This window comes from Salmo trutta, chromosome 17, assembly GCF_901001165.1.
Source record: "Salmo trutta chromosome 17, fSalTru1.1, whole genome shotgun sequence".
Taxonomy (NCBI): Eukaryota; Metazoa; Chordata; class Actinopteri; order Salmoniformes; family Salmonidae; genus Salmo; species Salmo trutta.
This window is the reverse complement of record NC_042973.1, coordinates 17,451,984-17,477,113: the sequence shown is the minus strand read 5'-3', so window position 1 is coordinate 17,477,113 and position 25,130 is coordinate 17,451,984. Positions and strand designations below refer to the sequence as shown.

Genomic DNA, 25,130 nt, shown 5'->3' with positions numbered 1-25,130 from the left:
TGCCATGTGCCATTAAAGCTGGCAGGGAGATCACATTCACTTACTGAGTGACAGACCTGGGTTCAGAGTATTTGTTATTTAAATACAATGTTCTGTGTAATTGTTTATTCTAAAAAAACACAGCCAAAACAAGTACTTTCATTTGAGTATTTAAATGGTTATTTGGTCAACTAAATTGTATTTGCAAGTATTTTCAAATACTTATTTCAAATACTATTTTAAAATACCTGGGTTAAATGCATGGGAGTGTATTTGAGTCAGTGTATTTTTGCATTTTCAAATACTTTCCAAGTGCATTCCCAAATACATTCCAATATTCAACTACTTGTTTTTCATATAAAGGTTATCTGAATACTTGTTCTTAAAGTATTGAAAAGTGATTGAAGTGCCTGAAATAGTATTTGAACCCAGGTCTGCTGAGCGGACGTCCTATTTCCTCTGGACTGGAATGGTCCTGTGTGACTTCATAGCAGAGGTGGTCAGACCTTCGCAAACCTAGTTTACTCCAAAGATAAACTACGCATAGGCCTAGTAGTTTTTCATACAGTATAGTGTACAGCATCCCAGCAAGTAGGCAAGCGGTGGGTGGACAGGCAGGCTGGTTGGCGGGAGGTCACGTTGAGCCTTTGACCCAATCGGTCCACCAGTTATGCCAGAGTTCACTACATGTCTATGGGACTGGACCTGTGTCATGGGCATGAAGGCTCAAAGTCACATTACTCACTACCGGTGTCAAAGACTTGGCTGCAGCCATCTTGGCAGCCCCTGCTGCCATAGTAACAGTGCTGGGCATGGCCATGGTGTTACTACATACCGATGGGTGTAGCTGGCACAGAAGAGATAGAAGGCATCCAAATGGCACTTAAACCTGTGTTGATATGCCCTCAGCATTGGGTTAATTTAGCCAGGTGGGGTAGTTAGAGCTTACGACTGGCACACCCTCTTGGCACCTATGTCACCCTGACAGCTCTCTCCTAATCCTTCCCAGTGTAATGCCACAGCAGCTGTGTGGTCAAGAGAGGAGAGGGCTTTGAAGTTGGCATAGAGGTGTTTTTCTGCAGGCACTGACTGCATAACCACCCCCAAATACGATGACTCTGGCCTTTTACAAAAGTTTAACATAAAGAGCGAATTAATTGACTCATATAGTACATACCAAATGGAATTCCAATGTGTCTCCTTAATAATCTGTTTAATCCAGTCATCTGACTGAATAGCAGCATTGAATTGTTGTTGACATTTATATTTTATTAAATCTAATTAATCCTGATAACATGAAATACTATTAGGATTAGGGCTATAGCGGTCATGACATTTTGTCAGCCAGTAACTGTCATGCAAATAACTGCTGGTCTCACGGTAATTGACTGTTAATGAACATAAACACATTTATCATCTCCAGGCTTCCACGCATAGCCCGCAAACCACTAATGTGAACCTTTTGGAACACCTACATTTAAGAAATGCTGCCGTGTTAAAGCATGTTCTCTGCAGTTCTACACATTTTGCCATGGGGGCGGGGAGAGAATTTAGCAAATTTATAACACATTTCATGCAGTTCTACTCATTTTACCATAGAGAAGAGATACTTATTCGCAGTTTTAAAGCAAGTTTTTTTCAGTTCTACACATTTTGCCATGGGGTGGAGATACAGTGCATTTTTGCAATTTTATAACACTTCATGCAATTCCACTCATTTTGAGAGAACAATTTATGTTTGAAAGCTAATTACCTGCAATTCTACACATTTTGCCATAGGGTGGAGAGAAATGTTTGCAGTTTTAAAGATAATTTCTTACAATTCTACACATTTTGCCATGACTTAGGCCATGTTAATGATATCTGAGTGAGAGTGAGGGCACCTGCCCTGAGTGCTCGGTCAGTATTCAGACATGATTACTACAAGTTTAGATAATTGGCTAGACTAACTTACCAATCATGGCGGGGTGGTCCAAAATAGGGGAGGGTTGTTCTAAGTTTTAATTTTGCTTTGTGGAGGGCTGTGTGTTTTTTACATTGGACACAGGGGAGGTGAGTGTGTTTTTTCTCTGGTTTACATCAGCCCTTTTGCAGGTTTTACTGTATAATTTCTTCCGTCCTTTCCACATTTCCTCATATGCTTGCATGTGCCACCCCTATATCAAGGTGTTTTGGTACATCCCTTATGCACTTCGCTTTTACGTGCGCCAACTTTTACTATTCTAACTTTTGATGTTATTGATCAGAAATTGTTATTGAAGAAACTCACGTGCTATGGCTTTACATCACCTGCAATCACATGGTTGGTTAGTTATTTATCCAATAGAACGCAGAGAGTGTTCTTCAATGGAAGCTTCTCTAACTGTCACACGCTGATCTGTTTCACCTGTCTTTGTGCTTGTCTCCACCCCTCTCCAGGCATGGCACATCTTCCCCATTATCGCCAGTGTCTTTATACCTGTGTTCTCTGTTTGTCTGATGCCAGTTCGTTTTGTTCGTCAAGAGAGTCGGACACTTGTCGGGTCAGTCGGGCACCTGTCGGGCGTTTCTCGCTCAGTGTTCCCTCATCATCGAGCTGCAGCCTTCCTCCTTCCCCTCAGACAGCTCTAAGATAGCGTACCTCATCACGCTGATGTCCGGGAGGGCTCTCGCCTGGGCTACAGCAGTATGGGAACAACAGTTGGCCGTATGCTTCAGTCTGGAGGAGTTTGTGGTGGAGGTGAAGAAAGTTTTCAATGCTCCATTGTCCAGGAGAGAGGCTGCCCGGAAGTTACTCCAGCTTTGGCAAAACTCCCGCAGTGTGGCAGACTATGCGGTGGATTTACGCACGTTGGCAGCTGAGAGTATGTATGTCAATCTCTCCTGGCTAAAAGTAGAGGAGAGATCGACTTCATCATTACTTGTATTTGCGAGAAGTATTGACATGTTGAATACACCGAGCTGTCTGTTTAAACTACTAGCACACAGCTCAGACACCCATGCATACACCACAAGACATGCCACCAGAGGTCTCTTCACAGTCCACATGTCCAGAACAGACTATGCGAGACTCACAGTACTACATAGAGCCATGACTACATGGAACTCTATTCCACATCAAGTAACTCATGCAAGCAGTAAAATTTGATTTAAAAAAACAGATAAAAATACACCTTATGCGAACTGTGAAGACACACACACAGGCACACGCATACACACACACGATAACATACGCACTATAAACACACATAGATTTTGTGTTGTAGATATGTGGTAGTAGAGTAGCTGCCTGAGGGCACACACTTAATGTGTTGTGACATCTGTTGTGAAATGTAATGTAATGTTGTTGTTTTTATTGTATATAACTGCTTTAATTTTGCTGGACCCCAGGAAGAGCAACTAATGTGGATCCATAATAAATGCAAATACATGTATTATGTATTGTAAAGATTTGAAAAGAATAATAGTCTTCTGAATTAAGGGCAGGAACTAGGCTGAAATGACATTTTTGTATCTACCTATCAATTTTTAGATTTGTTGGTATTTTGGCCCATTATGTTAGTATTTTCAAAAAGTAAACATAAAAATGTCAAAATATTGAGGAAAATATATTTTTTCTTTAGTTTATCATTCTCCCGTCATAAAAATGGCATTAATTTTAACCACTTTAAAATTGACATACATCCATACATCCAAAGCTCACTACATTTAAAAGTCCATTTCATAGAGAATGTAACAAACTGAACAATATGTTATAACTTTGAAGAGATGGTGATTGGATCTAAAAAGATGTTTAGCATTTGGTAGTATAAATTCAGGGTACCATTTCCCAAAAGTCAGACTCTTCCCAGACACCAATTAATTTTCCTCAGCTTCAGAAGCGTCTAAATTCACCAAATATTGTGTGGTTATATTCTTGAGACTTGCCCAGAGAGAATTGTTGATATTATACAACATTACTTTTTCTTTTTAATAAAAAAATGCATTTCACATATGTATTTACTATTTTACAGATAGAAAGAGGAAAAAAATATTTATCCACAATCTGAGTTAAGTCTGGACCAGGAGTGTTTTAACAAAATTACATCAAAATATTTAGGATAACTTAATCCAATGTCCCGATGTTACAGATTTTGTTTTTTCCATTTATGTTTTGAGGCTGGACTTGCGGCACGTATAGCTCGTTAGCACGTTGGAAGCACCATTTGGTGTCACCTCATTAGTCAATATGTGCTGCACCTGTGCTGGTTTCCATCTCGTTAGTGGGAAGGTGTTTCACCTGTGCTGGCCCAGGTGCTATTTAAGAGTGACTGGCCCAGTGTTCCAGTTGTCTTGAGAGATGTGGAAGGTCATCAGTATTATTTGGCTTTCCCTATTTGAATTCTAGAAAGACAATCCTTTATCTGATCTTCCCTGTTTTCATTTTTCTCCACTTTTTGGTTTGTTTCCTGTTAAGTTTGGTGGGGGGGTTTCTTTTGTTTGCTCTTCTTAGGCAAATTTAGTGGCCGCTAATGGTCAGTGGTGTGTATTCATGGATGCCAAGGGAAACCAGGCTTCCCCAAAAAAATCACCAAGAAAAAAACAACAAAATAACTTTTTTTCTCTCTCTGTTTCATAATTTTACTTCAATTCGCAAGAGGCTGAATGTATCTCACAGGAGAAGACACCCGAGCAAGCGAAACAGTGGCCCTTTGTCTCTCTACGTGTAGGCCATATATCTGATGCTGTCTGGTACAAATTAGTTTGACATTGTTGCCGCCCGTAGCTTTGAATGCAAGGGAAGCCAGCAAGCATTTGGGCTCTCTTGACAAAAAAAGTATACAAAATAAGCCAATCAGCTTTGAGCTAAACTGAGCGTGCTCAACTGTGAATGGTCCTGGACACCAAAAAAAGTGTCAAGGGAAGCCAGCTTGGATTTGGCGTCTCTCCTATCAAATCGCATTGAGAGCATACGAGAGCACCAGCTGTTCTGGATGACTGTGTGATAACGCGCTCGGTAGCCGATGTGAGCAAGACCTTTAAACAGGTCAACATTCACAAAGCCGTGGGGCCAGATGGATTACCAGGACGTGTACTCAAGGCATGCGTGGACCAACTGGCAAGTGTCTTCACTGACATTTTCAACCTCTCCCTGACTGAGTCTGCAGTACTTACATGTTTCAAGCATACCACCATAGTCCTTGTGCCCAAGGAAACAAAGGTAACCTGCCTAAATGATTACCGTCTCGTATCATGCAGATCGGTAGCCATGAAGTGCTTTGAAAGGCTGGTCATGGCTCACATCAACAGCATCCTCCAGGATACCCTAGACCTACTCCAATTCGCATACCGCCCCAACAGATCCACAGATGATGCAATATCAATCGCACTCCACACTGCCCTTTCCCACATGGACAAAAGGAACACCTATGTGAGAATGCTGTTCATTGACTACAGCTCATGGTTCAACACCATAGTAACCACAAAGCTCATCACTGAGCTAAGGACCCAGGGACTAAACACCTCCCTCTGCAACGGGATCCTGGACTTCCTGATGGGCCGCCCCCAGGTGGTAAGGGTAGGCAACAACACGTCTGCCACGGTGATCCTCAACACAGGGCCCTTCAGGTGTGTGAACTTAGTCCCCTCCTGTACTCCCTGTTCACCCACGACTGCATGGCCAAACACGACTCCAACACAATCATTAAGTTTGCTGATGACACAACAGCGGTAGGCCTGATCACAGACAATGATGAGACAGCCTATATGGAGGAGGTTAGAGACCTGGCAGTATGGTACCAGGACAACAACGTCTCCCTCAGTGTGAGCAAGACAAAGGAGCTGATCGTGGACTACAGGAAAAGGCGGTCGAACAGGCCCCCATTAACATCGACGGGGCTGTAGTGGAGCGGGTCGAGAGTTTCAAGTTCCTTGCTGTCCACATCACCAACGAATTATCATGGTCCAAACACACCAAGATAGTCGTGATGAGGGCACGACAAACCCTTTTCCCCCTCAGGAGACTGAAAAGATTTGGCATCGGTCCCCAGATCCTCAAAAAGTTCTACAGCTCCACCATCAAGAGCATCCTGACCGGTTGCATCACCGCCTGGTATGGCAACTGCTCGGCATCTGACTAAGGCACTACAGAGGGTAGTGCGTACAGCCCAGTACATCACTTGGGCCATAGACTGTTTTCTCTGCTACCGCACGGCAAGCGGTACCAGAGCGCGGAGTCTAGGACCAAAAGGCTCCTTAACAGCTACCCCCAAGCCATAAGACTGCTGAACATTAATAAAATGGCCACTGGACTATTACATTGACCCCCCCTCCCCTCCCCCCATTTGTTTTGTACACTGCTGCTACTTGCTGTTTATTATCTATGCATAGTCACATCACCCCTACCTACATGTACAAACTACCTCAACTAACCTGTACCCCCACACACTGACTCGGTACCGGTAACCCCTGTATATAGCCTCATTATTGTTATGTATTTGTTACTTTTCATAATTTTTTTAGTTTATTTTTTACTTTAGTTTATTTGGTAAATATTTTCTTAGCTCTTCTTGAACTGCACTGGGCTTGTAAGTAAGCATTTCACGGTAAGGTCTACACTTTGTTGTATTCGGCGCATGTGACAAATAAAGTTGATACGTCATTGACAGCATCTCGTTGTATTGTCCTCTGGTGTCTGGCTAGCTAGCTAGCTAAAATTGTCCCTTTCCTAAATTAGCCATGGATGGACATATGGATTTGGACTTGTGGTTTTACTTAATTCTCCGTTCTGGCCAATGATTACAGTATAATGGCGAATTCTGATCCAACCATTAATTCATACATTGTTGTGCCCCTGGCCTGAGAGAATGGAAGTTCAATATGTAGCTAGATGTAAAAGCATAATGTTAACTAGCTAACGTTGCCCATGAAAGGAAGTTAGGCTAGCGAGCAAGCATTTTAGCCAGGTAGCCTAGAACAAAAAATAAAAGCGTTTACTGTATGACGGAGTGATAGACCGTTTCGTCAACATGAAAGAGAGGATGGCATTGGCATTTCTCTACAAGTACGGCGAGTCAACATGTTTTTAGCGTGCACACACACACAAATCAGAACCATGGACAGCCACATCATATTTAGCTTACATTGATTGGAGTAAATTGTTTATGGAGTCTTTTATAGCCTTCCCTGTAGCTCAGTTAGTAGAGCATGGTGTTTGCAACACCAGGGTTGTGGGTTTGATTCCCACGGGGTGCCAGCACAGAATAAAATGTATGATATGTATGAAATTGTATGAAATGTATGCATTCACTACTGTAAGTCGCTCTGGATAAGAGCGTCTGCTAAATGACTAAAATGTAAATGTTTTAGTTGTCAATGTATCAGACTAAGCAGAGGTGATTTGATTCTGTTGAAGTTGAATTGGTGCTGGATTAGTGGAGGCAGCCCCTGTTTCTTTGTGACTTGCGGTAACTCTCTGTGGTTCTAAATCAATAGTTGTTTAGTGGTCTGAAAATGTTGGAAACATTAACTTGCTTGACCATGCTGCTGTTCATGTAACTGTCTGTTATATGCAATATGCTTTGTGGACTTCACCAGACAGAGGTTGCTATCCAATTTTGTGATAAAACAAAAGTGTGGTTGAATTTATTCTGCCACTGTGACAGAATAAATATTGTCTCAGCCTTTATTGTCTCAGCCTTTAGGCCTATATATCACAGTCTCAAGGCATATGAATTAACAGGTTATAGAGCAAACAACTCAATTATCACAACACAGGTTGTAATATGGCTTTTTTGTGGGGGGGGGGCATCCCCTATTAGGGTGTGGTGCATGGCTGTAAATAACATGTTTGACAGACAGTTCAGATCCAAAAGATCTAGAGTTATCAAGTTAGAACAATTCAGAGTAATAACTGCGACAACAACAAACCGTAACATCCTGATAAGAAGTTCTGATAGACAATTTAAATATGCTGGACAATGGTTAAACCAAATGACTAAACGGCAAGAGAAAATTACCCAAAACAAGTCAGTGAACTTTTGTCCAGATGTGTCCAATATTGAGTAGTATCTCCAGTTCTGAATGCGATTTCCGAGAACAAAGTTAGTAAATAGAGCGGACAGGATTACTGAGGGAACTGAGGGAAATCCTGATGCAATATCTCTGACATACCAATGTTACATAATGACTGCATCAAGCATGCTAGGATTTCAAAAGTACTGCATGTTCTCTGGGTCCTGAAACATAGAACAGGTCATTTTTGGCAGACACCCTGGGCCCCGACCCTTCCCATCGAAGGAACTCACAAATGGCACGCGGAAAGGGCGGGGGTTGGTTATCCGTCCAAAAATACAATAAAACTCTCCATTCCATAAATGGAAATTTGGGGTACAAACTTCAGAAAGTAGTATTTGGCCACTGGGCTGAAAGGACAAGCACAAGAAGGCCCCTTACATACCCATAGACATGGATCATTTATTTTAAAAGGCATCCAATATCATACAGACCATCTATTTGGCTTTTTTCTTACGACCAGTCACCTGAGCCACAACAGCCTCGACACTCTTGAACTTCCTGTAGTAGAAGTGGTCAGCATGGAGATGGAGTAGACAGCTGGTTTTAGACTGGTTCAATGTTCTCTTCGACCTGGACACTGGAACTTCCTGTGAATGTCACATGAGACAGTAGTCACTAGCGATAGACATGATCAAAATGACAAAATAGGAAGCTAGTCAAAACCATTCATGAGTTATTTAGTTTTATGGCCTTTTGCATTCTCACACTACCACAAATGTGTGGTTATTCACCAATAACACACACCCTGTTGGGTAAAGCTAAGGTTTGTGGTTAAAATCCAATTTTCATCCTTTCTAGCATGACCACATAGACAGAGTGTGACCTCAGGGCCACTCACCTGTGGGAAAGTGTCTGAGGGAGGGTGAACAGGGTCGGCAGGATGGAAAGTTCCTCAGGCAAAAACATCTGCTTGATACATTTTACAGCTAATCTCAAAATAAAGGAAATTCTGTATGTTTCCAAACAAGTGGCTATAAATAAATAACTATACATGATGTTCTGTACATGTTCAATTGTCCCTGTATCCATTGTTGATCAAGATGTAGGGACCACAAACCAATTAGCCTCACGTCTCAGAGACAATGGCCTGCCTGTCTACAATAGATTGAGGAAATACGTGGAGCTGGCACGCAAAGCCATGCAGGCTGTTTATTGAATCAGTTCACAGGGTAGCTTATTATGGCGCTAAAGAACAATATATATACTCAACAAAAATATAAACGCGACATGCAAACATTCCTAAGATGTTACTGAGTTACAGTTCATATGAGGAAATCAGTCAATTGAAATAAATGAATCCTAATCTATGGATTTCACATGACTGGGAATAAAGATTTGCATCTGTTGGTCACACATACAGTACCTTAAAAGAAATGGGCCTCACAACGGGCCTCAGGATCTCGTCACAGTAGTTCTGTGCATTCAAATTGCCATCGATAAAATGCAATTGTGTTCATTGGTCATAGTTTATGCCTGCCCAAACCATAACCCCACTGTCACCTTGTGGCGCTCTGTTCACAATGTTGGCATCAGCAAACCGCTTGCCCACAGGATGCTGTACATGGACGCTGTGTCTGCGGTAGTGAAGCCGGTAGGACGTACTGCCAAATTCTCTAAAACAACGTTTTTGGTTGCTTATGGTAGAGAAATTAACATTAAAATCTCTGACAACAGCTCTGATGGACATTCCTGCAGTCAGCATCCCAAATGCACGCTCCCTCAACTTGAGACATTTGTGGCATTGTGTTGTATGACATAAGTGAACATTTTAGAGTGGCCTTTTATGGTGCACCTGTGTAATGATCATGATGTTTAATCAGCACCTGTCAGGTGGATTGATTATCTTGGCAAAGGAGAAATGCTCACTAACAGGGATATAAACACATTTGTGCACAACATTTGAGGGAAATAAGCTTTTTGTGTCTATGGAACATTTCTGGGATCTTTTAGTTAGTTCTGGTTATCAAAGGGTTCAGAAGCCAATTACAATTATGGTTTCACAGATGAGAAAATGGTAAGCAAGATTGAGGACAAAAACAGAAAGTAGGACAGGGAGGTGTCTCTTTTCAGGTGTACTTAGTGTGTGTGTGTGTATGTATGAGATGTCTGGCCTGGACTACCTGATTGGGTCTGAGGCTTTGGGCAAGGCGCTGCAGACGTTCTGCACCACAGAACCCGTCACGACTGCTTCCCATGGGAGGAACATCTGTATGTGGATAAACACACACACATATGTAAACACACCCTGGAAAAGCATACACATAGTGTCCTCAGCAAGTATTCAAACCCCTTGAATATTTCCAATTTTGTCGTTATAGCCCGAAATCTAAAATGGAGTCAATTTAGATTTTTGTGTCACTGGCCTACACACAATATCCCGTAATGTCAAAGTGGTATATTATCATTATTTCTTTTTTAAATAAAAAAATAGAAGCTAAAATGTCTTGAGTCAATAAGTATTCAACCCTAAAAACATAATTCCACATTGACGTTATGGGGTATTGTGAAGGCAAGTGATCAAAATACTCAATTGAATCTATTTTAAATTCAGGATGTAACACAAAATGTGAAAAAAGTCAAGAGGTGTGAATACTTTCTGAAGGGACTGTATTTTCAAGCATAGTGGTGGCTGCATCATGTTATGGGTATGCTTGAAATCATTAAGGACTGGGAAGTTTTTCAGGATAAAAAAATGAACAGAGTGGAGCTCGGCACATGCAAAATCCTAGTGGAAAACCTGGTTCAGTCTGCTCTCCACCAGACACTGGGAGATGAATGCACCTTTCAGCAGGACAATAACCAAAAACACAAGGCCAAATCTACACTGGAGTTGCATACCAGGAAGACAGTGAATGTTCCTGAGTGGACAAGTTACAGTTTTGAATTAAATCTGCTTGAAAATCTATGGCAAGACTTGAAAATGGTTATATTTATATATTTCCGTATTTCCTTTAAAAAATATATACATTTCTAAAAATAGGTTTACACTGTCATTATGGGGTATTGTGTTTAGATGGGTGAGAAAAAAATCTATGTAATCCATTTTGAATTCAGGCTGTAACACAACAAAATGTGGAATAAGTCAAGGGGTATGAAAACTTTCTAAAGGCACTGTACGTTAACATATACTAACTACTGTCTAAATACATGAACACATGCACAAATACACAGTAACAAGATGGTGCCGGAGGGGAGGGCTGCCGTTTTATCGGCTCTTAACCAACCATGCTATTTGTTTGTTTTTTTGTGTTGTACTTGTCCTCTTTCTCAGTTGTGCACAGGGGTCTCCCACTCCTCTTTCTATTCTGGTTAGAACCAGTTTGCGCTGTTCTGTGAAGGGAGTAGTACACAGCGTTGTATGAGATCTTCAGTTTCTGTGCAAATTTCTCGAAAGGAAATGCCTTCATTTCTCGAAACAAGAATAGACTGACGAGTTTCAAAAGAAAGTTCTTTGTTTCTGGCCATTTTGAGCCTGTCATCGAACCCACAAATGCTGATGCTCCAGATACTCAACTAATCCAAAGAAGGCCAGTTTTATTGCTTCTTTAATCATCATCACAACAGTTTTCAACTGTACTAACATAATTGCAAAAGGGTTTTCTAATGATCAATTAGCCTTTTAAAATGATAAACTTGGATTAGCTAACACAACGTGCCATTCGAACACAGGAGTGATGGTTGCTGATAATGGGCCTCTGTACGCCTATGTAGATATTCCATTAAAAATCAGCCGTTTCCAGCAACAATAGTCACTTACAACATTAACAATGTCTACACTGTTTTCTGATCAATTTGATGTTAATTTAATGAACAAAAATGTTTGCTTTTCTATCAAAACAAGGACATTTCTAAGTGACCCCAAACTTTTGAATGGTAGTGTATATGAATGCAACTGACAATGTATTAAAGCCATTGGACGCAGTTTATCATAGCACACTATGCTTTATTAGAGGCGTCAGGTTCAGTTCACATCACTGCATTCTGTATCAGAAAGTAGGCTGGCCCTCCCTGAGGTCTCGTAGGTTGATGCATTGCACAATTTTTGTTTCTAAAGCCCTCTTACACAAACTTCCACCGGACCTTACTTCACTGTGAACCTACAGACGTACAAGCTACCTTACCCGGTCTCAGTGACGGCTAACTCTGTAGATCCCTTCCATCTCCACTGAGTTAGGGAAATCTGCTTTAGTATTTTTGCACCTTAGTTGTGTAATAATCTCTTACTATATAAAATTGAATGTTTTGGTAAGGAACATTTTGAAAACGGATTATCATATGAGATGTATTTGAACTTGGAGGACTGAGGATGAAATCCTGAACAAAACACACAAAATACATAACATTTTAAGAAAAACATTGCTTTTCCAGCAATACGCTGGCTTCAGAAATTATTCACACCCCTTGACATTTTTCACATTTTATTGTTACAGCCTGAGTTTAAAATTGATTAAATTCAGCTTTTCTTGTCACTGGTCTACACACAATACTCCATAATGTCAAAGGGGATTATTTTTTACAAATTAATTAAAAATGAAAAGCTGTAATGTCTTGGGTCAATAAGTATTCCACCCCTTTGTTATGGCAAGCCTAAATACGTTCAGGAGGGAGAATGTGCTTAATAAGTCATAAATTGCATGGACTCACTGTGTGCAATAATAGTGTTTAACATGATTTTTGAATGACTACCTCATCTCTGTACCTGTAAACATACAATTATCTGTAAGGTCCCTCAGTCGAGCAGTGAATTTCAAACACAGATTCAATCACAAAGACAAGGGAGGATTTCCAATGCCTTGCTAAGAAGGGCACCTGTTGGTAGGTGGGTAAAAAAACAAACAGACATTGAATATCCCTTTGAGCATGGTGAAGTTATTAATTGCACTTTGGATGGTGTATCAATACACCCAGTCACTACAAAGTTATATGCGTCATTCCTCACGCAGTTGCCGAAGAGGAAGGAAACCACTCAGGGATTTTGCCATGAGGCCAATCGTGACTTTAAAACAGTTACAGAGTTTAATGGCTGTGATAGGAGAAAACTGAGGATGGATCAAGAACAGTGTAGTTACTCCACAATACTAACCTAATTGACAGAGTGAAAAGAAGAAGCCTGTACAGAATAAAAATATTCCAAAACATGCAACAAGACACTAAAGTAATACTGCAAGAAATTTTGCAAAACAATTAATTTTTGGCCTGAATACAAAGTGTTATGTTTGGGGAAAATCCAACATAACACATTACTGAGTACCACTCTCCATATTTTTAAGCATTGTTGTGGCTACATCATGTTATGGGTATGCTTGTAATCATTAAGGACTGGGGAGTTTTTCAGGATAAAGAAAATGGAATGGAGCTAAGCACAGGTCAAATCCTAGAGGAAAGCCTGGTTCAGTCTGCTTTCCATGAGACACTGGGAGATTAATTCACCTTTCAATAGGACAATAACCTAAAGCACAAGGCCAAATCTACACTGGAATTGCTTACCAAGAAGACAATGAATGTTCCTTAGTGGCCGAGTTACAGTTTGGACTTAAATCTACTCTAAAATCTATCCCAAGATGTGAACATGGTTGTCTAGCAATGATCAACAACCAATTTGACAGAGATATAAGAATTTTGAAAAGAATATTGGGCAAATGTTGCACAATCCAGGTGTGGAAAACTCTTAGAGACTTTCCCAGGAAGACTCACAGCTGTAATGCTGCCAAAGGTATTTCTACAAAGTATTGACTCAGGGGTGTTAATACTACTGTTCATTTGATATTTCTGTACTACATTTTCCATTTTTAGCTAACATTTCTAAAAACATGTTTTCACTTTGTCATTCTGGGGTACTGTGTGTAGATGGCTAAGAAAATAAATCTATGTAATCCATTTTGAGTCAGGCTGTAACACAACTACATTTGGAATAAGTCAAGGGCTTTGAATACTTTCTGAAGGCACTGTACAGTGCATTCGGAAAGTATTCAGATCCCTCAACATTTTCTACATTTTGTTTCGTTACAGCCTTATTCTAAAATTGATAAAATAGTTTTCCCCCCTCACCAATCTACACACAATACCCCATAATGGCAAAGCAAAAACAGGTTTGTAGAACTTTTTGCAAATATATAAAAAAAAAAAAAGTTAATATCACATTTACATAAGTATTTAGACCCTTTATTCAGTACTTTGTTTAAGTAGCTTTGGCATTGATTACAGCCTCGAGTCTTCTTGGGTATGACACTACAAGCTTGGCACACCTGTATTTAGGGAGTTTCGGCCATCCTTCTCTGTAGATCCTCTCAAGCTCTGTCAGGTTGGATGGGGAGCGTTACTGCACAGCTATTTTCAGGTCTCTCCAGAGATGTTCGATCAGGTTCATGTCCGGGCTCTTGCTGGGCTGCTCAAGGGCATTCAGAGACCTGTCCCGAAACTACTCCTGTGTTGTCTTGGCTGTGTGCTTAGGGTCGTTGTCCTGTTGGAAGGTGAACCTTCACATTAGTCTGAGATACTGAGCACTCTGGAACAGGTTTTCATTAAGGATCTCTGTACCTTGCTCCATTCATCTTTCCCTCGATCCTGACTAGTCTCCCAGTCCCTGCCGCTGAAAAACATCCCCACAACATGATGCTGCCACCACCATGCTTCACTGTAGGGATGGTGCCAGGTTTCCTCCAGAAGTGAAACTTGGCATTCGGGCCAAATAGTTCAATCTTGGATTCATCAGACCAGATAATATTCCTTTAGGTGCCTTTTGGCAAACTCCAAGCAGGCTGTCATGTGCCTTTTACTGAGGAGTGGCTTCTGTCTGGCCACTCTACCATAAAGACCTGAATTGGTCGAGTGCTGCAGAGATGGTTGTCCTTCTGGAAGGTTCTCCCATCTCCCCAGAGGAACTCTGGACCAAGGCCCTGGACCAAGGCCCCCATGACTAAGGCCCTTCTCCCCCAATTGTTCAGTTTGGCCAGGCGGCCAACTCTAGGAAGAGTCTTGGTGGTTCCAAACTTCATTCATTTAAGAATGATGGAGGCCACTGTGTTCTTGGGGACCTTCAATGCTGCAGAAATGTTTTGGTACCCTTTCCCAGATCTGTTCCTTGACATAATCCTGTCTCAGTGCTCTGCAGACAATTCCTTCGACCTCATGGCTTGGTTTTTTCTCTGACATGCACTGTCAACTGTGGGACCTCATATAGACAGGTGTGTGCCTTTCCAAATCATGTCCAATCAATTGAATCTACCACAGGTGGACTCCAATCAAGTTGTAGAAACATCTGAAAGATGATCAATGGAAACAGGATGCACCTGAGCTCAATTTAATAGCAAAGGGTCTGAATACTTACGTAAATAAGGTATCTGTTTTTTATTTTTTTATACATTTGTGTGAAGTATTGTGTGAAGATTGATGAGGAAAACAAATAATTTAATCAATTTTAGAATAAGGCTATAACTTAACAAAATGTGGAAAATGTCAAGGGGTCTGAATACCTTCTGAATGCACTGTATGTATTAACCAAAATAATATAGACATAGGTTCACATTAGCAAATTTTCAAGTGATGCTACTCTATCTTCCTACAATATTTACTCACAATAGGATCCACTGTGGCACACGGTGGCTTGTAGCTTCCCACAGACCTTTATATCCACTCACCAGACACCATAAACGTTGTGGAGATGTTGGTGGATATTCCCAAAAACGTCATTGCTGTTCCTTGACCTTATCAACAAGGTATTCCTCAATGGCAGTGGAGACCATCATGACCTAATATCAAACCATGTGGGTCTTTTTACGGAAAATAATGCCAATGAAGTAATTTCATAACACAGCCTAACATTGGTATAACAATGCATGCTTTATGACTTCTGTCTCCAACTATAAATTTCAGTACATCCCCCAGCAAAACCAGATTTTGGGGATTATTCAATAGCAAACCCCCATGACCTCACCTAAACACATCAGAGAGAACAGAACCACTTTAGCTTGAGAGAACTGACTGTTCCAATTAAATCAATGCTTACACATTGGCATCAGCTTCAATATTATAGAACCAACTCAGTGGCCTTGTGGCTAGAGCTTCTTTGGGATCGGTGTCCCTTCCACGGGACGGTTGAGCTAATGTAGGCTAATGAGATTAGCATGAGGTTGTAAGTAACAATAACATTTCCTAGGACATAGTCATATCTGATATTGGCAGAAAGCTTAAATTCTTGTTAATCTAACTGCACTGTCCAATTTACAGTAGCTATTACAGTGAAAGAATACCATGCTAGGATAGTGCACAATTTTGAACATAAAGTTATTAATAAACAAATTAGGCATATTTGGGCAGTGTTGATACAAAATTTTGAACAGAAATTCAATGGTTCATTGGATAAGTCTAAAACTTTGCACGTGCACTGCTGCCATCTAGTGGCCAAAATGTAGATTGCACCTGGGCTGGAATATTACCTTATAGCCTTTCTCTTGCATTTCAAAGATGATGGTACAAAAAAATACAAAAGAACGGTTGTTTTTTTCTTTGTATTAATCTTTTACCAGATCTATTGTGTTATATTCTACAACATTCCTTTCACATTTACACAAACTTCAAAGTGTTTCCTTTGAAATGGTACCAAGAATATGCATATCCTTGCTTCAGGGCCTGAGCTACAGGCAGTTAGATTTGGGTATGTCATTTTAGGCGAAAATTGAAAAAAAGGGGGCGGATCCTTAAGAGGATCTATAGAGTGCCCACCCTGATATTGAAATGGGTTGAGTCATACCAAAGACAAAAAAAATTACCCGATGCTTCTCTTCTTGGCACACAGCATTATAGAGATGAATAGGGGGTAAGGCCCTGCGATAGACTAGCGTCCTGTCCAGGGGTTGTACTTATATATCAAGCTGCCCCACACTACAGAATCAGGAGATGGGTTACTGCCCTATGGGCTGTTCTGGCTCAGACTAGGCTTTTTGAAGTCAAATTAAATATTATATAATAATGTCATGTCATAACAATAATCACTTTCACTTGTGATTTCCTGGAATAAATATGCCATGTTACTGAATCAATCAGGTAAGGTTTCTTTGACTAATTGACAACCCAGATTGGAGGGCTGACAGGAAGACCTGATGATTGAACCGGGGAGGGCAGAGAAAACACTGCGGTCATGCTGCCGCCTTGGCGGCTCGTGTCTTGATCAAACTCTCAGAGAAACATCACGTGATTGGGTCACACCATTCTGCTGAGGCCTGCTGAGGCCCCAAATCAGAATTTCACATTGAGCTAGCTAAATAAGGCAGGTCGTAGCTAGTGTTTCTATACGGATATAGAAAAGGTATAACGTTTTAGATGTGGCTCAATTCATACCTTTTTTATTTGGGGGGGGGGGGGGGGGGTAAATGCCGGCCATTGACCCATTTACAGAAATATTTCCAGACCTGTGCCATGTGCTCCCTGAGCCTCAGAGCTGGATAGTTGGGCTCTCTCTTAAGTATGCACGCCTGGGAAGACAAAAGTAAGCAATTGCTGCAGAGTTTCTAGACCGTGCAGCCAAACTCTTAAACAAGGGATAAGTTATTTGCCAACTTAAATAACTAAACCTGATCTGTCTGACTGCAGTAGAGTTCATTTAAATACCCCATACATACAGTACCTTTGGAAAGTATGCAGACCCCTTGACTTTTCCAAATGTTGTTATGATACAGCCTTATTCTAAAATTGATTAAATTGTTTTTTTCCCTTATCAATTTACACACAATACCCCATAATGACAAAGCAAATACAGGTTTTTAGACATTTTTGCTAATTTCATAAAAATAAAAAACTGAAATATTACATTTACATAAGTATCAGACCATTTACTCAGTACTTTGTTAAAGCACCTTTGGTAGCATTTACAGCCTTAAGTCTTCTTGGGTATGACGCTACAAGCTTGGCACACCTGTTTTTGGCGAGTTTCTCCCATTCTTTTCTGCAGATCCTCTCAAGCTCTGTCAGGTTGGATGGGGAGCGTTGCTGGACAGCTATTTTCAGGTCTCTCCAGAGATTCAATCAGGTTCAAGTCTGGGCTCTGGCTGGGCCACTCAAGGACATTCAGAGACTTGTCCTGAAGCCACTGCTGTATTGTCTTGGATGTGTGCTTAGGGTCGTTGTCCTGTTGGAAGGTGAACCTTCACCTCAGTCTGAGGACCTGAGCGCTCTGGAACAGGTTTTCTTTAAGGATCTCTCTGTACTCGATCCTGTTTAGTCTCCCAGTCCCTGCAGCTGAAAACATCTCACACAGCATGATGCTGCCATTACCATGCTTCACTGTAGGGATGGTGCCAGGTTTCCTCCAGTTCAATCTTGGTTTCATCAGACAAGAGAATCTTGTTTCTCATGGTCTGAGAGTCTTTGGGTGCCTTTTGGCAAACTCCAAATGGACTGTTATTTGCCTTTTACTGAGGAGCGGCTTCCGTCTGGCCACTCTACCATAAACTTCTTCCATTTAAGAATGATGGAGGCCACTGTTTTCTTGGGGACCTTCAATGCTGCAGAAATGTTTTGGTACCCTTCCCCAGATCTGTGCCTCAACACAATCATGTCTCGGAGTTCTACGGACAATTCCTTCGACCTCATGACTTGGTTTTTGCTCTGACATGCACTGTCAACTGTGGGACCTCATATAAACAGGTGTGCCTTTCCAAATCATGTCCAATCAATTACATTTACCATAGGTGGACTCCAATCAAGTTGTAGAAACATCTGAAGGGTGGTCAATGGAAACAGGATGCACCTGAGCTCAATTTCAATTATCATATTAAAGGGTCTGAATGATTATGTAAATAAGGTATTTCTGTTTTGTGTGTAGATTGCAGAGAATTTTATTTTATTTAATCCATTTTAGAATAAGGCTGTAACGTAACAAAATGTGGATGAGTCAAGGGGTCTTAATGTTTTCCAAAGGCACTGTATTTTAAACTGACTACTACACTTTTTATGTGAAATGTGCACAGTTTAAAAGTATAATGGTTCTAAATCTAGTAAAAAAACTCTGAGTGGGTTTACCTGAAGATCAAATCAAATCAGGGCTAAAGAAGGATTTCATAAGACTGAAACACTGTGCTATGCTCAGCCACAGATTAGACCAGAACCCTCAGTCACCAGACATATTTTTTTGATCCTATAGGACAGGTATTTCCAAACTGGAGTATGCGCAATACCGTTGGGGGTACGCCAAATAAAAATGTGATTTAAAATTATTATTTGACAAATACAGGTAGCCTAGTCAAATAATTAACATCCAATCACATTAACCATTACTCTCTCGTGGGAAACCTTCACACTTGTGCAGACATTTAGAAATGAAACATGACAATTTAAAAAATAAGCCACGGGAGGTTTTTGAGCGAGAATAAAGACGACTTTCAAGTAGGAAGACATGTATAAAAGCAACAGATACCTTTAATAAGAAGGGGCTAGAAGCATCTTATATGGTGAGCTACCGAGTGGCTAGGACAGGCAAGACCCATACTATTGTGGAGGACTTAATTCTTCCTGCTGCCACGGATATGGCTGAGACAATGCTAGGGGAAAAGGCCCAAAAAACTATACAGACAATGTCTTCATCAAACAACACTGTTTCACAACGCATCAGTAACATGGCAGGAAATGTTTTGAAACAATTACTGCTTCGCATATAAGCCAGTGAATTATATGCGTTACAGCTGGATGAGTCAACAGACATGGCGGGCCTGGCACAGCTCCTGGTACATGTCCGTTACGTTTACGGGGGGGTCAATTAAGGAGGACATCCTCTTCTGCAAAGCACTGGAAACCAGGACAACATGAGAGGATATTTTTAAAGTACTGGACAGCTTTGTGACATCAAATGGACTTTGGTGGTCAAGATGTGTTGGTATCAGTACTGATGGCTCAAAAGCCATGACAGGGAGACATAGTGAAGTGGTAACGCTTGTGCAAGCAGATGCTCCCGACGCCACTTGGGTACACTGCAGCATCCACCAAGAGGCTCTTGCTGCCAAGGGAATGCCTGACAGCTTGAAAGACGTTTTGGACACTACAGTGAAAATGGTTAACTTTGTTAAAGCAAGGCCCCTGAAATCTTGTGTATTTTATGCATTATGCAATGATATGGGCAGTGACCATGTAATGCTTTTACAACATACAGAAGTGCGCTGGTTATCAAGGGGCAAAGTATTGACACGTTTATTTGAATTGAGAGATGAGCTTAAAGTTTTCTTTACTGACCATAATTTTCACTTGTCTGACCGCTTGCATGATGACGAGTTTCTCACACGACTGGCCTATCTGGGTGATTGGACTCTTTTCTATCTGCATTAACAAGGACAACACACAGATCTTTCCATCATTGTATGATTTTTTGTGTGCAAATTTACTCAAGCTTACGGACAATGTCAAATGTGATATAGCGAAGCACCTGAGTGAGCTGGTACTTTCCCGAAACGGACGACACAAACAACTGGATTCGTTATCCCTTTCATGCCCTGCCTCCAGTCCACTTACCGATATCTGAACAAGAGAGTTTTATCGAAATTGCAACAAGCGGTTCTGTGAAAATTGAATTTAATCAGAAGCCACTGCCAGATTTCTGGATAGGGCTGCGCTCAGAGTTTCTTGCCTTGGCAAATCGCGCTGTTAAGACACTGATGCCCTTTGCAACCACGTACCTATGTGAGAGTGGATTCTCAGCCCATGAAAACTAAATACATGCACAGACTGTGTATGGAAAATGATTTAAGACTGAGACTCTCTCCAATACAACCCAACATTGCAGAGTTATGTGCATCCTTTCAAGCACACCCTTCTCATTAATCTGTGGGGAGTTATTCACAATTTTTGATGAACAAAGCTTGATTATTATTATATTATTATTTGTGCCCTGGTCCTATAAGAGCTCTTTGTCACTTCCCACGAGCCGGGTTGTGACAAAAACTCACATTCATTCTTATGTTTAATAAATGTATCGTATAGTGTGTGTGTGGCAGGCTTACAATGATGCCAAAAAACAACATTTGAGAGTGCGCTGACCCTGAGGGGGTACGCAGCTGGAGGTTGGATGTTTGAAGAGGTACAGGACTATACAGGAACCACTGTTATAGGAGAACTTGGCCACATCCCCTGAATGTGCTGATGGAAAGGTTATATCATTATCACAGAGTAATTTTGTAAAAGTAGTCTGCCTGAGACATCCTTCCATGGTGGGCTACAAATCATGTCATTAAGCATGGCCGGGAGATAACACTGGGGGGGGGGGGTGTCAAGACCTGAAATGCGGTCTCTGGGTATTTCCCAACATGGATTCTTCATGCGAAATTCCTTGAAGGGACTGAATTCAGTCTAAGACCGGATGCAATTCAACTAGAGGACTTTCCCTTTACAACACACAAGGTGAACAACGTTGAAAGCACTGTTTGAGGACTGCCCATGTTTCGAATAGATCTTAAAACAAAAACGCTTTCACACATCTGGAGTACGTATTCTTCCTCACTGTAGTTTTTGTGTGCTTATTCACTTACAATCAGAACTAGAGACTTTGTCTTCTGCTTGCTTGCAGGGTGTGGGTTGAGTGAACCTCTTAACTAATCACACCCAGAGCGGAAGGAGCGCCAGCAGGGTGAATGACAGAGCCCCAGAGAGTATGGGAAATGCTCGATAGTTACCCTTCTCTCACACCACGGTGGTGTGACTTCAAAAGAGCAGTCACATGACCAGGGGTGACCACAGAGCGCTCACAAACAGGCACACTCGGACACTCCTTTCTCTGGTATTTTTTAACTTTGGGTTGTCTGCTTCTCCTCTTTCAGCACTCCATACAGCATGGGGACTTGTCAGTACTAGCCTGCCCCCACCTCTCTATCTCCTCACTGCTCTCATACACCCACGTATGCGCAGGCAGGCAGGCACACACACCACACACACACACACACACACACACACACACACACACAACACACCACACACACACACGTTTCAAAAGGCTAGTCTAATCCAAGCCACTGGAGATAATCTCAATGCTTTATGACTCCATGGATGGGTGGTAAAACTTCCTCAATAGTGTCTTATTTATTAGCTTGTGATGAGCTTGGCCTTCAGTTTGTCTGTCTGTCAGGAGGGATGTGTTTCTAAAGGCCTATTTACAAACAAACCTGGGCCGTCCCATGTCTGGGGACCAGGAGACCTTCATCCTTATCCAACCTCAAATTCAGATGTCAGCCACAGGCAGTTACTGTAGTACAAAATGGCCACATTACCTCTGGCCCACCCACACAAGTTGAAGGGGAGAGTGAGGTAAGTTGAGTCATTTTTTACATTCAGCATCACTCCGTGAAGCGAAATATAGTATTCTTTCTAACAAAGATATCTACATACAGTATATTTCAGGATGTTGTGTATCCCTGGAAATAATCAAATATCATGTAAACATTACAGTTTTGAAAACAGCGCTTTTCAAAAAAAGGGGTAAGGGCTAACCCTAACCCAAGTGTGGGGTAAGTTGAGCCGCGGGGGTAAATTAAGCTGCCTACAAATGTCTGTACTTAATGAAAAACTACCACTACCTTTTTAAACCATGTCTACCTTTAGTTCCCAAACACAATGCAACACAATCACAATCGATTTTGGTCTTTTAATAATTTTAAGCATATTTTATCACAGACTTAACACCTAACACACACTTTGTACTTTTTTAGAACAATTTTAACTTAGGCCAGGCCCTATTGTTACATATCCCAGCGATAATGCTTTGCATTAGGCCTGCGAAGAAAACACTTCAATTTGCTCAACTTGCCATTGGCTCAACCATTGGCTCAATTTATCCCATGGCCATGGCTCAACTTACCCCAAGGCAAACATTTTGACTATATTAGTCCACAAAGGTACACGGATGCACTTTCATGCTAGTTTAGGACCTCATATAGGACCTCATATCGAAGCTTATAGAGACCCCAACTTATGTATAGAACTAAAATGATCTACTTTGGTTTTACATACAAGCATCATGAAACCTCTACACAACAAAATCATTTGACTTGATGAAAATAAGATTATTTTACCTAACTTGCTAACACTTTCTCCATGTGGTTTCTTCCTTCTCAGACTCAATGAAATGAAGACCTCTTCCTAAATATTTGGTCAAATGATTAATTGTGTGTATGATTTACTAGAAACAAAGGTGGCTCAAGTTACCCTTTTGGCTCAACTTACCCCACTCTCTCCTACTGATATAACACTCCATCTGTCTCCATCAGTTACACTGTGTTTCAATGAAATATCACATACCATCCTGCTTATACTGTATATTGGCAAGTGTATTGTCAAATGTATAAAAGTACAGCATCAGCAAACCTCTAAAATCTACAGTTTGGCTTTTGGCTATTTTAGGGGAAGGGGAGACAAAAACCTTGAGAAGACTCCAGTACAAGCAGGGGGTCTTGGCTTTGTGTGCGTAATATTGTTCCACCTCTTTCCTGGAATTAATCTAACTGACACACACACACACACACGGGATGACAGCTATCCAATGAGTGCCACCTGGCCAAACCTCTCAGATGGGGTCCTAATATAATATCGCTATGGGAACCGGCTCCAAGGGTTCACAGCCCTGGGAGGATACCAGGTCACCTGACACTCCTCCTCCTCCTTCCTCACACCAGCTCAGGTTTTTTTTCTCTTTGGCTGGAGCTCTGAGTGAGTCTCCACCTCCTCCCACCCCCCCCAGAGCTCCATAAGAGGACTCTGCTGTTAACCCGTTAACCTTTTCTGCTCTAAATAGCACAGGGATTGACTGTATCACTGACCCACTGTAACCCCGGCTTACAGCCTACTGGTTTAAGGCTTTAGACTGGGTTAGGCTAAAAGGAAAGTTAGGGAACCATTGACAATCATTAGTCTGGCCCTGGAGCAGGATCCTCTCTGCTGATCTGGCCTGGTCTTGTGTGTTAAGGAGTAGGGAGGCATCAGGCCATGGCATTGACCATCAGTCCATTTCATCTGAACATGATGTCATAAAATACAGTGCATTAGAAAAGTATTCAGACCCCCTCCCTTTTTCCACATTTTGTTACGTTACAGCCTTATTCTATAATGGATTAAATCATTTTTTCCCTCATCAATCTACACACAATATCCTATAATGACAAAGGGAAACCAGGTTTTTAGTCATGTTTGCAAATGTATTACAAATAAATTATTCAGACACTTTGCTATGAGACTCGAAATTGAGCTCAGGTGCATCCTGTTTCCATTGGTCATCCTTGAGATTTTTCTACAACTTGGAGTCCACCTGTGGTATATTCAATTGATTGGACATGATTTGGAAAGGCACACAGCTGTCTATATAAGGTCCCACAGTTGACAGTGCATGTCAGAGAAAAAAACCAAGCCATGAGGTCGAAGGAATTGTCCATAAAGCTCCGAGACAGGATTGTGTCGAGGCACAGATCTGGGGAAGGGTACCAATGTCTGCAGCATTGAAGGTCCCAAAGAACCCAGTGGCCTCCATCATTCTTAAGTGGAAGAAGTTTGGAACCACCAAGACTCTTCCCAGAGCTGGCCGCCCAGCCAAACTGAGCAATCTGGGGAGGAGGGCCTTGGTCAGGGAGGTGACCAACAACCGGACGGTCACTGACAGAGCTCCAGAGTTCCTCTGTTGGGAGAACCTTCCAGAAGTACAACCATCTCTGCAGCACTCGACCAATCAGGCCTTTATGGTAGAGTGGACAGACTGAAGCCACTCCTCAGTAAAAGACACATGACAGCCCACTTGGATTTTGCCAAAAGGGCACCTAAAACATGAGAAACAAGATTCTCTTGTCTGATGAAACCAAGATTGAACTCTTTGGCCTGAATACCAAGTTTCACGTCTGGAGGAAACCAGGCACCATCCCTATGGTGAAGCACGGTGGTGGCAGCATCAGCGGCAGGGACTGGGAGACTAGTCAGGATCGAGGGAAAGATGAACAGAGCAAAGTACAGAGAGATCCTTGATGAAAACCTGCTCCAGAGCCCACAGGTCCTCAGGGATGGGTTCACTTTCCAAGTTCTAAAAAACTGTTTTTGCTCTGTCATTATGGGGTATTGTGTGTAGATTGATGAGGGGAAAAAACAATTTAATCAATATTAAAATA

At 41.5% G+C, this 25,130-nt stretch overlaps 1 protein-coding gene across 2 annotated transcripts in view; it reads right to left on the bottom strand.

Moving 5' to 3' along the window:
* Positions 1 to 25,130, bottom strand: part of si:ch1073-396h14.1 (disintegrin and metalloproteinase domain-containing protein 10) — a 58,266-nt gene that overhangs the window by 30,317 nt on the left and 2,819 nt on the right. For both annotated transcript variants that reach the window (XM_029695955.1, XM_029695954.1), the window contains exons 5-6: positions 10,134 to 10,219; positions 8,478 to 8,600 (exon numbers count right to left, since the gene is read on the bottom strand). In XM_029695955.1, coding sequence (XP_029551815.1) covers positions 8,478 to 8,600; positions 10,134 to 10,219 — 209 coding nt within the window. The remainder of the gene's footprint in view (positions 1 to 8,477; positions 8,601 to 10,133; positions 10,220 to 25,130) is intronic.